The sequence below is a fragment of the Leucopleurus acutus genome (genome assembly GCF_964270905.1).
Source record: "Leucopleurus acutus genome assembly, chromosome: 16".
NCBI lineage: Eukaryota > Metazoa > Chordata > Mammalia > Artiodactyla > Delphinidae > Leucopleurus > Leucopleurus acutus.
The window spans coordinates 50,435,055-50,450,099 of record NC_139158.1 but is presented as its reverse complement, the minus strand read 5'-3'; the positions used below and the strand labels follow the sequence as shown (position 1 = coordinate 50,450,099).

General features: G+C 52.6%; 1 protein-coding gene across 1 annotated transcript in view; it reads right to left on the bottom strand.

Annotated features, from left to right (window-relative positions):
* Positions 1-794: 794 nt before the first annotated feature.
* JAG1 (jagged canonical Notch ligand 1) overlaps positions 795-15,045 on the bottom strand; it is a 35,624-nt gene continuing 21,373 nt past the window's right edge. The window contains exons 7-26 of the mRNA XM_082858200.1: positions 14,824-14,943; positions 14,273-14,386; positions 12,794-12,907; positions 12,097-12,210; positions 11,636-11,682; positions 11,127-11,300; positions 10,577-10,727; positions 9,616-9,780; positions 9,022-9,135; positions 8,415-8,528; positions 8,218-8,331; positions 7,962-8,078; positions 7,446-7,473; positions 6,899-6,984; positions 5,687-5,800; positions 4,932-5,041; positions 4,618-4,851; positions 4,275-4,406; positions 3,934-4,084; positions 795-2,949 (exon numbers count right to left, since the gene is read on the bottom strand). Coding sequence (XP_082714326.1) covers positions 2,492-2,949; positions 3,934-4,084; positions 4,275-4,406; positions 4,618-4,851; positions 4,932-5,041; positions 5,687-5,800; positions 6,899-6,984; positions 7,446-7,473; positions 7,962-8,078; positions 8,218-8,331; positions 8,415-8,528; positions 9,022-9,135; positions 9,616-9,780; positions 10,577-10,727; positions 11,127-11,300; positions 11,636-11,682; positions 12,097-12,210; positions 12,794-12,907; positions 14,273-14,386; positions 14,824-14,943 — 2,771 coding nt within the window. The 3' untranslated portion in view covers positions 795-2,491. The remainder of the gene's footprint in view (positions 2,950-3,933; positions 4,085-4,274; positions 4,407-4,617; positions 4,852-4,931; positions 5,042-5,686; positions 5,801-6,898; positions 6,985-7,445; positions 7,474-7,961; positions 8,079-8,217; positions 8,332-8,414; positions 8,529-9,021; positions 9,136-9,615; positions 9,781-10,576; positions 10,728-11,126; positions 11,301-11,635; positions 11,683-12,096; positions 12,211-12,793; positions 12,908-14,272; positions 14,387-14,823; positions 14,944-15,045) is intronic.

Genomic DNA, 15,045 nt, shown 5'->3' with positions numbered 1-15,045 from the left:
CATCGGGACACGCCTCCTAGCCTGGTAGAAAGAGAAGCTTCCCAAGAATGAAGAAAGATAAACATCCCCGTAGCTTTTCCTCTGCTCAGTTTGTCGCTCCAGCTGGAGTTCTACTATGAAGACTGGAGGGGGGTGACAGCCTGGGTGTCACAGCTCCGAGGAGGGTAAGCTATAGCTTCCTAACCAGAGGAGGGAACTCCTGGCAACTCCTCAAAGCTGCTGGAAGCTGTCCACATGCCTGTCACTGGTGGTTCATCCCTCCGTGCCGAGATGCCAGAGGCAAAGCTTCCCCCACTCTACCCCGCCCCGCCATGTGGGGCAGGCTTGTTGGCCGCTGGCCCCAGCAGCCACGAGCAACAACCACAGCTCACCTGCCCTTCACAGGTAGGAGCAGCCCGGCTCTGGCACCCCAAGGGTGCACGGGAGGCCAGCCACTCACGCACTCCCTAGGAGCAAGGTGGTGAGGGGCAGAAGGGCCCTCACCCCAGAAGCTTGTAACCACCACCTCCTGCGGAGACCAGCCCAGAGGCACAAGGTGCATGAAAGCCACAAGGGTGTGGTCTGCAGTGACGGCAGGACATCCACATTCATCCAAACAGCCAGGGGAAAATAAAAGAGAAAGCATCCAGTCTCCCTCCTAATCCCCCAGCACCAATTCCAAGCTATTTAAAACCCTTTTACTGCGGTGGGCGTTCCCCCGCAAGTGCTCAAAACAATTCAGTCCACACTGCAGGCCATTAATCCAGTGGTGTTTATTCAAGCAGTATTCACACTTGCTGTCGAATAACAAGGGCATCTAGGCCCCCAAGACGGGGCTCACAGCTCCAGCTTCACAGCAGCCCCTCGGGGTTTCGAGAATGTTATGGCTGAAAAGGCTTTCCGTTCTTGATGGGGGACCCTGTCAAGCACAGCCTACTTCTCACACCCCAGTCACCAGGACAGACCCAGGGCGCTGGCAAAGGCACAAGGCAGAGCCAGGCAGAACTACGTAAGCTCAGAAGAGGCCACACTGGTCCGTGTTTTCGTACAAAAAAATTTAATAAATATGACTTTTCAAAATTTATTGCCAGGAACAACACATCAAAGATGTATGTTTATGTTCGTATAACACTAAGAGGGCAATACAAAGGATCTTCACGGTCTTAACGGTGAACCGACGAAGTCAGTTTTTAATAAGTCTTTTTGATCTTAAATTTCATCATAGCATTTTGATTTCCTCACTTAAGGCAGGCAGTGGACTCTGGCAAATCTAAACAGTGACCTTTCTGGACATTGTACGGTTCAAGTATTCAACTAGCTTATGAGAATACTCCCTAAATGCAGTAGATAACAACACAAAATCAAATCTACAAGTGGTTCAGTCTTACATTACGAATGATGAAAAGAAATCAGAATTTACAAGATAAGATTGGTGTGCTTCCAACTTCACACAATTAATTTGATATCTTTAATGATCTTCAACCACTCACGTTTTGGCTACGTTTAGTCATAGCTCAGCTTGTTCCCTTAAACTGCTCGGTAGCAGATCACCTGCCTGTCTCTTTCAAGTCTAAAGCAAAACAAAAAAAACGAAAAAAAAAAACACTTGTTCTAGACTAACTCTCAAACTGCCTCAGTCGGGGTTTTAAACATCTGACGTCGTACGAAAAAAAAAAAAAAAAAACAACTCCACCAGTATTCCAGGCACAGAAGGCCATCCTATTGTCTTAAAATAAACTATTTTCAAACACCTTAATTTTGGCTTATAGGCAACACGTAATAAGAAAATAAGGTCAAAAAATAAAGCCATACGCTTACAACGCTATCAAAAACCTTCAATTCTAAACACGTACATATAAATAAAAAGGAATGATGTCTTAAGGCTCTTGATTATTAAGTTAATAAATCAAATATACACAGTGATTAATAAAAAAGAATTATTTACAGAACTATACAAAATTCTACTTTTGACACATTTTTCCTCTTTAAATTCTTCATTTTACCAGCAACTGCTGACATCAAAGTCCCCCTCCCCCAACAACAACAACAAAATACAATAAAAAAAATAAATAATAAACTCATTTGTGATAGTTGCTGTGGTTCTGAGCTGCAAAGGCACTTTTCAAATACAGAACTACTTGGACGTCATCATAAAACCAATATACAAAAACAACTCAAGAGTCAATAAATATAAATAAAAACTATGATCCTAAGACTGCATCACCATCGGGACATCTGGCAGAAGTGGAGGCTGGAGACCTCGGGGGCCGGGTGTTCTCCTGGGAGCCTGATCCGACAGGGGCGGGGCCCCGGGGCCTGGTGTTTGCATAGCTGTGCGATGCAGTGCTGCCCAGCCAACCACAGAAACTACCATTGCCAGTGTAAGCCAGCTTGTCAGAACTTAAATTAACACAGGGGTTCTACGTCAAGGACAGCCTGGGACCGGAACACGACAGGACAGCTGGAGAAGCTTCAGGAACCCCGGGCGCCCTCAGACTCCGCCCGCCGTCTGCTATACGATGTACTCCATGCGGTTCAGGCTCTGCGCGCTCTCCAGGTCTCTGTTGTCCTGTTTGTTTGTCCAGTTCGGGTGTTTGGCCGGCGTGCCGTGGGGGGGCTTCTCCTCTCTGTCGACCAGCGTGTACGTGGCCTGCCTGGCGAAGCGGGCTTTCTGCTGGTGCTTGTCCATGTCGTCCTCTTCCACCTCCGAGTTGTGTGTCCTTATTTTGGACATTTTGGAGTTCTTGTTCTCGTAGTCCTTGATGGGGACTGTGTTGGCCCCGTGCTTCTCGATGGGGTTCTTGATCTGGTTCAGCTGCTCCCGCACATTGTTGGTGGTACTCTCCTCAGAGGCCGAGCGCGCGTGGCTGCCGGGCTTCCGCCGCTTGCGCACGCACCAGTAGAAGGCGGTCACCAGGCAGCAGACCCAGGCCACGGTCAGGACCGAGCTCAGCAGGGGCACCAGGAAATCTGCAAGGCAGGGGCACCCCCGTGAGTCCCGCGCCCACGGCTCCCCTGTCCTTGGTCCCTAAGAAGGGCGCATGGGGACGAGTCCCTTTCCCAACCACACATCGTCACCTCCCAGCATCCCTGAAGAGACCAGGCCGAGCAGCAGCCCGTAGAGGCTCCCGCCTCGGCGCGGAGCAGCATCTGGGCCGGCCACGGGGAGTCTGGCTACTTAGGCAGCTCATTAGAGGAGCCGGTTTTCGGAAGCATGAGCAAGAGGGTCCCGGCATGGACGGCTCAAATGCCCCCAGTGGTCCTGCGCCCGGCAAGTCGCTTCACTAGAACGGTGATGCTCGGGGCATCCACGGGGGACTCTGGACATCCTGCGGGGCCATCGAGCCATCTATCAAACCCGTGTCTCGGTGCTTAGGACGGGCTGTCCCGCGATACCGGAGCACAGGACAGGCTCCGCACAGACACACGCTCAAGGCACAGCCATGCTCTTCCCGGGACCCAGAGACAATGTGTGCCTGGAAGGGCGCCTGCCTGCCGGAGCACAGCTTGCAGGCAGGGGAACAAGTCAGGGCCGCCTCTGCCCTTTGCCATGTGACCTTGGTCACGTCAGATGGCCTCTGATTTCTCAGTTAAAAATGGGGGGTCCTTGAGTAGGGAACCGTCAAGTAACTCCCCACCCTGGAGGTTTTACTGGACGCCGGTTGTATTGGTCTTATTTTGTTTTGTTTTTGCGGTACACGGGCCTCTCACTGTTGTGGCCTCTCCCGTTGCGGAGCAACAGGCTCCGACGCACAGGCCCAGTGGCCATTTCTCACGGGCGCAGCCGCTCCGCGGCACGTGGGACCCTCCCGGACTGGGGCACGAACCCGTGTCCCCTGCATCGGCAGGCGGACTCTCAACCACTGCGCCACCAGGGAAGCCCTGTATTGGTCTTATCGATGAGATGGACGTGACAGTCCTCACAGAAAGGGACCACTGCCCCCATCCACCTACCTGTTCTGTTCTTCAGAGGACGCCTCTGAACTCTCACTTCCGCAACGGCGGCGATCAGTGAGCTGTTCCCTTCACGTTTACTAACAAGATCTATGATTTTGTCGGTGATTTCCTTGATTGGGTTTCCATCATCCCGGATGTCTTCAGCAGACTGGAAAAGGAAGACTCATCAGACCAGAGGGGTCAGGGACACTCCACAGTCACCTTCATTCAAAATTATTTGACCACACGTGTATGTCAAGCTCTCCTTCAATGTATCTGCTCATCTGGACACTGGCTAAGTGAAGTTTCTGAGCTACTTGGCAATCGAACAACTAAGCGTGCATGGGTCTCATACTCACAATGGCCACGTTTATTTCATTGTTTGCAGAAGGGGAAGGCTCACAAGCTATGTAGATTGAATATTCAGCAGAAACATTCTTCAAAATATTCAAATTCCGCAACTGGCTGCAAATATGCTCTGTGGTGAGACCCTAGAACGAGATTTTTAAATCCACACACACGTAAAAGAGCGGAAGGAAAAAAGGCTGCTGTTTGCTTGAAAGTGAAGCTATATTCAGAAGCTGAGCTCTGGTGTAAGACAAGAATCTAGGCTAAGGAGGAGGAGATCCGAGCTCGTGACACCCCTGCTTTAGGGCAAGCAGACACACCCCACCTCTCCAAAGCCAGCAAGGTGTTCCGTACCGGCGACATCATCTCCTTGTTGAAGGTGAACGTGATGTTGGCACAGTTGTCCTGGTAGTAGGGGTCGGAGGCACACTTGGTCTTCACGGGCTGGAGGCTGGAGGACCGGCACTCACCCACACCAGTGCAGGGGCGCACGAAGCACTGGGCGTCCAGGATGGGGATGCAGCTCTGCCCACTGGGGCACTCGCTGTGCCCTTTGTGCAGCGAGCAAGGGCGGGGGCCACACCACACCTGCAGAGACAGAGAAGAGCTCAGGAGACGCTCGTTGGCAGTTCCAGAACCAGTACGCCGGTGGCTGGGGCCACGCCTACCTTCGAGCAGGCAATCCTCCCGTCCAGGCACTGGCAGGTGTTGCAGTCATCGTCCCACTTGGCCCCATCAGGTATCACGCTCCCCACGGTGATGCAAGATCTCCCTGAAACTGAGGTGGAGACTCGTGAGTGGGAGGAGTTGCCTTTTCTGGAGACAGTTCTCCTGATTCTTCACTCCTGACTGTCGGGAAGTGATTACACCTGTTGCCCCTTGCCCCATGACAACACAGTTGCTCCCACGATGGGCAAGCATCCCTCCCTCCCCGGTGGCCTTTGCACCCGGCCACGTGACCGGCTTTGGTCAGTGCAGTGCGTTGGGATGCGATGTGAGCAGAGTCTCTCCTGGGTGAGCTTGGCCCCTTGAGAGCCTACTGTTTGCCAGGGAAAGGACATGCCCTGGATACAGTGCTGGTCCAAGGAGGATGGGGTGGCACACAGACCTGGGCACCCAAGCCGAGGCATCCATCGCTCTGCTTGTGCCTTTGTGCCCACGAGCAACACCAATACTGGTCATACGCATGAAGATCGGGGATGGTTGTCACACAGCATAGTTGTGGCAACAGCTAGCTAAAACCAACAGCTACGCTGTTTTCACGGGACTGCCCCCCCTCAGGTTTCCCCTTCCCTGTGGTCCCAAGTGGATGTCCCCCCTCCGTGTTCTCTGAGCATAGTTCCATTCACGAACAGTCAAAACAGTGACTGCAGTGCCCGCTCAGCCCGCAGGACACACGGGCAGCTGGGCCCGGCCCACTTACCTTCCTGGCATTTAGCACCACTGTGCCCTGGGGGGCAGACACACCGGTACCCATTGATCTCATCCACACAGGTTGCCCCGAAGGCACAAGGTGAAGACTGGCATTCGTTGATGTCTAGGAAAAATGGAGTCCGAGCTTAGGCCCCAGTGGGAGGCAGCAACGTTTTTCTAAGTTTTTACTGACAAAACGTACAGAGAAGCTTTCTAAGTATAAGCTTAACGCATTTTCATCACATGACCAGCACCCAAATAAAGAAACAGATCATCAGTACTCCCAGAGTCTCCAGTCACTGCCCCGCAAGGACCACCACTAGCCTGATTTCTAACAGCTGAGAATCATATGGGGAAGCAGCAATTTTTAACTGAGGTTCCTTTTTCTCTGATAGTACAATTTAGAACAAGGGCCGGCAAAGATCTTGAAAAGGGTCAGCTAGTAAGTATTTTAGGCTTTGCAGGCCATGTAGTCTCCGTTATGACTGCTCAACTCTGTTGCAGCATGAAAGCAGCCCTAGACATCAACAAGGGTGTGGCTGTGTGTCAATAAAACTTTATTTTGGCCCCCAGGCCATAATTCGCTGACGCCCGATTCAGAAACATGAAACAGATACACAGTTCCCCCATCTAGTAGTTCTTGAAGTCCCAGACTTGGGGACCTCAAGGACCAGTAAAACTTTAAATACTTTAGGGACAAGAACACAAAAGTAGTACAACTAATCTATCACCTTTTTTGGCAAAAGAAAGAGCATGTAAAAAAAAAAGTAGGGAAAAGGCTCAAAATAAAGAATAAACTGTGAACTTCCTGAAAAACTGCATTGCCTGCCTCCATTTTGTTTAATCATTTCACCGGGGCCTGATCAAGCCCTGGAAACCGCAGCCCCAGTCCCTTCTGTGGCCTTAGCTCTGTCCCCTACCAGCATGGATGTGGCAACGTCCGCTTGCCCATAATTTCATGTTAGTCACGGGGACAGGCACACTCTTTCCTTAGGACCTCAGAGTAGATTAATCACCAAATTCTGTGGCTGACGCTCTCTCCCCTAGAGCAAGGAGGGCTGTGTCCCCCAGGGAGGGGCCGGCCAGAGCCGTCTTAATCCCGGCTGGAGGCAGGAGATTACTCGTCAAGGCTACTTAGAACCATGGCCATAATTATTTTAAAGATGAAAACTCTCAGGCTGAGGGTTTGGAGTGGGAAGACCCCGTCGGAGGTGGTCCTTACTTATCCTGCAGTCGGGCCCAGCGAAGCCGGGGGCGCACTCACAGCGGTACCAGTTCTCTCCATCCACGCATGTGCCACTGTTGTAACTATGAAAGCAAAGACCCCTCGGTCACCACCAGTCCACCACTTCCCCTGCCAGTTCAAAGGTAGCCATGCCAGTTACGATCAGCGGCTCTCACCCCTGCTCACATGCACCACCGCCTGGGAGCTTTCAAAACACTGATGCCTGGGTCCCACCCCCAGAGAGTCTAATATCACAGGTCTGGGTTGCAGCCCAGGGACTGGAACTTATAAATGCTCCCCGGGTAATTCTCGCGTGCAGCCAAGGTTGAGAATCACTGCTCTAAATGAGGACACAACCTGACTAAAGTGTGGTCCACGGACCAGCAGGATCGTCATTGCCTGGGAGCCTGTCAGAGAGGAGGAATGTGCAGCAGCTCTCAGACCTCCTGCATCCGAACCTGCACTTTAAACAAGATCCCCAGGAGATGCCCACACGTGTCACAGCCAACAACAAAGCGCCGGCTTAAAAGGTGGCCATGCTTACCAGGGATGAGGACTGCAGTCATTGGTATCTGCAAAGTAAAAAAAGACAACTTAACAGCGAGGCCTTCTTAGCCCTAAGTCAAAACACCAGTGATTTCCACAATACCCAGATGATAAAGCTGTCGTTAACACCGGCAGAAGGAGCTTAAGACCTCTGCTCAATTGGAACCAGGCCCACACCACACTTGGTCCCATTCACCGTGGGACACATGTACACAGGAAGAGGCCCTGGGTGGGGTGGGCAGGGGGTGTGAGAATGGATGGAGACAGGCTGCTGGTCAGACTGGAGCTGGGAACCACGACGCCATCTGTCTCCACTTATCTCCTCGGCGACTTTCTCATGCCCAGGTCAGGGCTGCATCCCATCAAGTCATTAGAACAGACCCAGGTGATGCAGAAGCAGACATCAAACAGCTCTGCTTCTGGTTTCCATTGCCAGTCCCTGGGGGTGTCAGGATGGACTCCTGCAGCCCTCAGAGAGTTCAAGGTGGCAAGCGGGGGGAGGGGAAACACTCACTCTGCGTACAGATGGGCCCCTCCCAGCCTTCTTTGCAGACACATGTGAAGGACTCGCCGTTGACCACACAGGTGCCCCCATTGTGGCAGGGGTTAGGCAGGCAGCTACTGTTTCGGGCTATGAGACAAGAGCAGACAAGGCCACCCTCCCTGAGGATCCAGTGACAGTCTGGAGGGGCAGAAACCAGGTCCCAGGAAATAGTCATAGGCTCACAGGCCCACGGCCCCTGTGAGGCCCAGGGAGGGCGGAAAGGTACCTATGTTACAGGTCGTTCCTTCCCAGCCTCCGGGACACATGCACTTGAAAGCATCCCCCTCGTCATAGCAGGTGCCACCATTGTTGCACGTAGCCTCATCACACTGGCTGTCACCTGGAGGAGAAGATCCCGGCGTGAGCCCCTGGCCGGCCCTGCTCACAGAAGACAGGGCAGGATCCCAGCCGGCCACCACTTACGTGAGTGGCAGGTCTTGCCTTTCCACCCGTTTTTACAGTCGCAGTAAAAGTCGTTGACCAGGTCGCGACACGAGCCCCCGTTGTGGCAGGGGTTCTGGCTGCAGTCGTTAATATCTGCAATCAGAGGAGACAGCCGGCTGAAGACGCTCCCAAGCCCATCCACGCCCCGCGACGCCTAAGGACCGCATCTCTCCACCCCCAGCCCCTGCTTTCCATGCCCACTTCAAAACCAGCAGACACCCGGGGACTTAAACACGGTCACCCTTTCCCAGGAATAAAGGAGCCCCCGACAAGCCATGGAAGTTAAAGTCAAGATGGGCAGAAAGGACAACCCAAACAGCAAGATGATCACTTTTCCTGCAAGTGGGGATATCTATCATCCTAATTACAGGGTCTAATTCTATAAGCTCCTCCGCAGAAGTTCCTTCCCGCTGGCTGGCGTCAGCATCAACACATGCAAATAGGACACAGGCCGTGCCGTCCCAGAGCAGGAACTGTCGGGGTCCAACTCCCAGATATTTCCACGAAGAAGAAAGGCTTCCCATGTGGATTCTGTCCTGCCCACACCCCCCAGAGCTGTCTGTCCCCAAAGGACCCCTGAACTCACTGGTCTCACAGTAGGCGCCCTCCCAGCCACCACTGCAGATACACTTGTAGGAGTTGACACCATCGATGCAGGTACCACCATTTTTACAGGGGTTGCTCTCACAGTCATTAATATCTGTGAAAGGAAAACAAACAGAAACACAGGTAAGCAAACGAAGGAAAGTAATGCCACCGCCAAGCACTGTTCTGCGGGCTTCCCTGCCCCTCCTGAGAAAATACACTGGGCACCTCAACATTTAACTCCGTCAGGACTGTTTCTGAATCCGGCAGGCAGTTTTATCAAGCAGGGGCCTCCAGAGAGCACCCCGTCCCTTTTATTTAATGCCTTCACACTAAGCTACTTGGAGAGAGTGGGGAGGAAACTCCTAGGGAAAGCGGACCACCCGATCTAGTAAGGTTCCAGAACATTCTAAAATAAACGTGCTGAAGACTTAAGAGGCGTCAGTGATCTCGTAAGTTAAACATGACCTCAGTCTTAGATTGTAGATGGTAAACCTGGACTGATCTCTCCTGAAATGATTCCAGATGCCCCCCAGCTGGGCCGGGGCAGGGTTTGGGGGACCTCGGCCCATTCCCCGAGGATGCGGGGTCTTACTTTCATGGCAGTACGTTCCAGTGAAGCCTTTGTTACAGTCACAGGTGAATTTGCCTCCCGACTGACTCTTGCACTTCCCGTGGGGACCGCAGACATTGGAGGAAATATAGCGCACCCCTTCAGGCGTGTCATTGGAGGCCATGGCCACCGTGCAGCTGTCAATCACTGCGAGACAGACTTGGGGTCAGATCCCCGCCAGGGACCCGAAGACCCGGTGTTCCTGAGCCCAGGACCCATGCCACGCCTGCTCTCCTGGAGCCAGGCACCTTAGCCAGGCTAATGAGGGTAAGAAGCCAGCACCTCGGTGGCCAAGACTGGCAACATGCTGTGTCACGCTGTGACAGGCAAAGCCGAGACCCCAGGCGGAGTTTTTTTTTTTTTTTTTTAGGCGTTTTCTCCCTATGGAGCCAGGAGCCCACGTGTCTGCGGGCCCTGTTCATCCTCCCTCTACTGATACATCTACCAAATTTGCTAGAAGCTGGCTAAGGAGGAGGAACAGCCTTTCCCTCGATGTAAGGGCACTTACGGCTGCAGGAACCTGGAAGCCTGAGCCATCTCACACAGCAGCCACAGGCGGCCGTTTAAATTTAAGTGAATGAAAAGTAAGTAAATCAGGGCTTCTAGTTGCCCTGGTCACACACTAAACGTTCCGGGCCACACGTGTCCCGAGGCTACTGTACCTGACGGTGCAGATATCACCGTGACAGAAAGTTCTACTGGCAGAGGTGCCCTGAGGAATCCACCCCGGCCTTGCACATCAGCGTCCCCCAGAACGGGGATGCTAAATGAATTCCCTTCTCTGCCCTGGGCTATTTGCAGGTATGGTCCCCCCGAACTGGTGGGCCTGAATAGGTTGTTTCCACGTGTTCTGGCTTCCCTCCGAGTGTCACGGGGCAGTGACGAACGGGCAGAGGACAGCAGCCTTGAAGACAAGCCAGAACCCTGGCGGGGAGGGAGGTACCTTCACAGGGGGTGGTGCGGCAGTGGTCTTTAAGGTGGGAGCAGTTCTTGCCTTCATAGTCCTCGGGACACTTGCAGAAATAGTCGCTGGCGCGGTTGTAGCACTGGGCACCGTTCTGGCAGGGATTGGGCTCGCAATAATCGATGTCCAGCTGCGAGGGCCAGGGGCAGGGGAGGGGGGACACAAAGTAAAACAAAGGCGTGATTATGACTCCTCTGGGGCAGCGGCCACTGGAATTTGACCCTTCCGTCTGCTTCTGTTAGGAGAACACCCAGCATGATTTACAGTTGTGTCCTAGCGACTGTCCAGGTACGCATTTGAGACAACAGGGCAGAATGAGAGAGTGCTGGGTCTGGGATGAAATGGACAAAGAGAAATCGACAGGCTGCCGGACAACGGGAAGAAAATCACTCATCACCCTCCTTCCACGGCGCGTGTCTAGCAGAGATCCCTAGTCAACAGGAGGCTCCAGACAGTGTTGGGAATGGGAAGGTGGGGGGAGGAGACTGCCTGTGAAAACTGGGCCATCGGGCGCTCCAGCCCGGCTCACCTGACAGAGGTTTCCAGAGAAACCAGTGGGACAGAGACACTGGAATCTGTTGATTTCGTTCTGACAGTGACCCCCGTTGAGACAGGGGTTGCTGGCACACTCATCGATGTCTGTCTCACAGTGATCGCCTGCATAGCCAGGTGGACAGATACAGCGATAACCGTTAACCAAATCCTGGAGGGAGGAGAAGGAGGGTGAGAAACACATGCTTTTTTTCTAGGTGCTCCACAAACACAGGGCTTCAGTGGTTCAGCGTGACTGTTGCGCTTCAGCTGATTCACTGAAAGAGATGCCAAACCTCTCCAAATGTGAGAGAGGAATTTCTATGTGCATGCCTCCAAGATGACTCCCGGGAGGCTGGGGTAACATGAGCCCGAGTGAAACTTCCAGAGACTCACTTTTCACCTGCATTTTTAAATCTCCCAGGGACAGAGCTTTCCCAGGGTCACATAAATCTTAAGGCTTGTTGTCAATCACTAAGGTTTTGATATAAGCAAAGATTTACATACCCGACAGGAGGCGTCATTCTGACATTGGCCGAGGCAGTCATTAATATCTAAAAAATAAACAAGTCACCGTATTGGAGGGGCAATTTACATTGAAATTGGGCTTCACTGAAAAGCCTTCTCTGCTCAGGACAGATAAAAACCTCCAATCAGATTTCTTGCGTGCTTCCCGTGAAATAAGGTTATTGGTGGGAACACTCCCTAGTTCTTCCAGACTGAGGTACTGAAACTTCACATCATTGTTTTAGCCACCTTATCAGAGTACGGCCGTTTTTTACCAGCTAATGAGCCTGATAACGTGTATGTTTTCATTTCTGTGCCCATCACTCCCGCTCCAAAAACATTCCCTCTATAAGGTTTCTCCTTCCACTACTCAAGTCTTAGACCTGGAGCCTGAATACGGCTGGCAAATGCCTTCAACACCCCAGTTTCATGAAAATCAAAATTGAAACAGTCTCACTCACTTATGTCACAATTCTGACCCATCCAGCCCGGGAGGCAATCACAGTAGTAGCTGGCAATCAGATTCTTACAGGATTTGGCATTTACACAAGGTTTGGCCTCGCATTCATTTGCATCTGAAAAACAGAGAGGATGAACAGTGAGAAGTGGGGTTCTACCCCACCTCCCCCCTCAAAAAAAACACCATACAAATAGTTTGTCTGAAACGAGACATTTTAATAAGCTAGCTAAATAAGAGATGCTACTTTGAACATCTGAACCCTCTCCCCTAGCTATGCTCCAATAAGGAATGCTAATTGATAACGTTCCAGCTGCTGTTGACAACTAGCCCCCGACAGGACAGCAGAAAGCCACTAGGCACTTCTGTGCGAAACCCAGCGCAGCCTAGTTGCTGGGATTTAATAGTGGCAAAAAAGAATGCAGACAGCTCATTCCTCATGAGATCATCCCCGTTTGGAACCCAGCTGAACACTCCTCGGACAGACGATTGACATGGTTCAAGGAATCCCACGACTTTCCCACAGGGCCTCAAAGAGCCAGGCCATTTGCATGCGAGTTATTTCTTCCAGGCCTGCTGGCTGGACCCTAGATAATAAATGACTTCTTGGTACGATGGCACGCAAGCTTGCACCGCTGGCCACATGTACAGCTCCCTTAATCGCTCGGATCAAGCCAGCCCCGGTGCAGGAATTCTCTTACCTAACTGGCACGTTTTGCCCGTCCACTGGGGCGGGCACACGCACTTAAATCCGTTAACCAAGTCCTGGCAGGTGCCCCCGTGGGAACAGTTATTTGGAGAACAGTCATCAATGTCTGTTTGACAAAAAGAGGAGAGGGTTGGCAATTTAATCTCAATCCATTTGACAATTAGATAATTTAATACCACCCCTCACGTGAGGGGCCTTCACTTAAGAGCCAGACACCTGCTGCAAGTGACTGCTACGATGACGATAAGGCCTGATTTTAGCTTTAAATCCCCCACTGGCCCAGTTCATTTAATCCGCAACCTGAGCGGGTGGGAGAGCCAGCTGGATCCCCGGAGCATCAGCCCTGGGTAACTCAGGACATCTCTCACTGCCTACCCTTTATTTTTAAAGACAAGTTCCATCACGGCACAGAGGTAACTAAGGAGAGGTAAGGAAAAATAACTTCTTCGCTGGTGGAAAAAAAAATCATATTCTTGTTTACTCACAGACTTTTCCCGAAAGCACATGCCTGGGGTGCCCAACCTCCTCCTTCTGCACTAGCGATTCACCTCCTGCCCGGGTAGGAGGTGCCAGGCTCTCCTCATGAATCTGCTCACCGAGCCTTCACACCCCCAGGAGATGGGAATTGCTACTCTCCCGTTTAAACAGGGCACAGGTTGGCAGTGACTACAGTCCCACAGTGGTGACGGGTGGCGGGGCCATGGTGCCAGCCCAGGTGATCCAACCCCGGAACCCAGCTCCTTAACCGTGTTGCATGCTGTTCTCAGGGGGCTGAGGACCGTGGACCTCGGGCCTGGCTGCACCTCTGAAATCCAGGAGCTTGTGTGTGTTTTGTTTTTTGTTTTTGCCGCGCTGCATGGCATGTGGAATCCTAGTTCCCCGACCAGGGATCGAACCTGCGTCCCCTGCACTGGAAGCTCGGAGTCCTAACTGTTGCACCACCAGGGAAGTCCCCAGGAGCCTGTGGAAGGTACGAACTCCCCAGTTCCAAAGGGAAACCGTAGCACCCAGAGACCTATACTGGGAAGCACTGGGGTAGTCCTGGTGTGCGGCCAAGTCCCGCAGCCACTGTCACTCTGTAGCCCTGGTCCCTCTTTCAAAATTTGTCCCCACCATGAAATTCAGTCATGACCACCTCCCCCGCAGGCATCCTCTGTACAGCTTTGAGGAGAATAACTGTAATTCAGTTCAGAGGAGGCACAAGTCCAGGGAAAAGGACGCAGCTACCCCACGAGCGAGTTTCTTCCAGTCAGAGACGCGTGTGCTAACTTAGCAGGGTGCCTTAGGATGGGGGTGCCAGGAGACTTCCAAGGGCAGAGGCCGGAAGCTCAGGTCAGCCTCACCACCAGACCCCCTCCCATCGAGACAGACCCATCACTAAGATCGACGTGGGACCCACAACCCTGTACCTTGACACAATACCCCCCTCCCCCCCCGCCAAGAAAGGGCACAAGCCAAAACGCAGACTTACTTGTGGAGCACGTGGGGCCGGTCCAGCCCGGAGAACACTCACACTCAAACCCCAGGGAGGTCTCTTTGCAGCTGCCTCTGTTGTGGCAGGGATCAGAGAGGCAGGCGTGTTCCGCTGTGGACACCAGCACAGCAGTCAGCAAGGGGCGCCCACCGAGAGAGGCTACCTAACACTCCCCCCGGCAACCAAATCCCACGCCCGGGCTACCAGCTCGAGCTCGTTTCAAGAAGTCAAAGCAGGTGTGGGACGTAACCCCGCTGTGTCTGGGGTGGAAAGGAAGTCATCTCTCTTGCTAAGCTCTCCGGCCCCATTTCTCCAAGCTTTTGACCTGGGAGCTGGGTCACTGCCCTGTACACGCCGCCCCCGATGCAATCAGCAGCTCCCAAACCACCTGAGCAACTGGACAGAGGTTTCAAAGACCCACGGAACGGCTGGGAGGACAGGTCTTAACGTTGGAGGCTATTTTCATCTTTTTACGAGTCCCTAAGTGTATTTAAGCTGAGTGTACAGAAAAATTAGACAAAGGGATCTCACTGCGCCTGGTCACTTACCAATTTCACAGTTGGGTCCCGAGTACCCCTCAGGGCATGAACACTGATATTTGTCAGGCCCTGTGTTGCTACAGGTTCCCCCATTGAGACACGGCTGGTGGGTCCCACAGTAGTTGAGATCTGCCAAAAAGACCCCAAAGAAGTCACTCAGTGACCAGAAACACTGTGTTCCTAGACCCATTCCTCTTTAAAAACTAAAACCGAGGGAAACAGACCCAGATT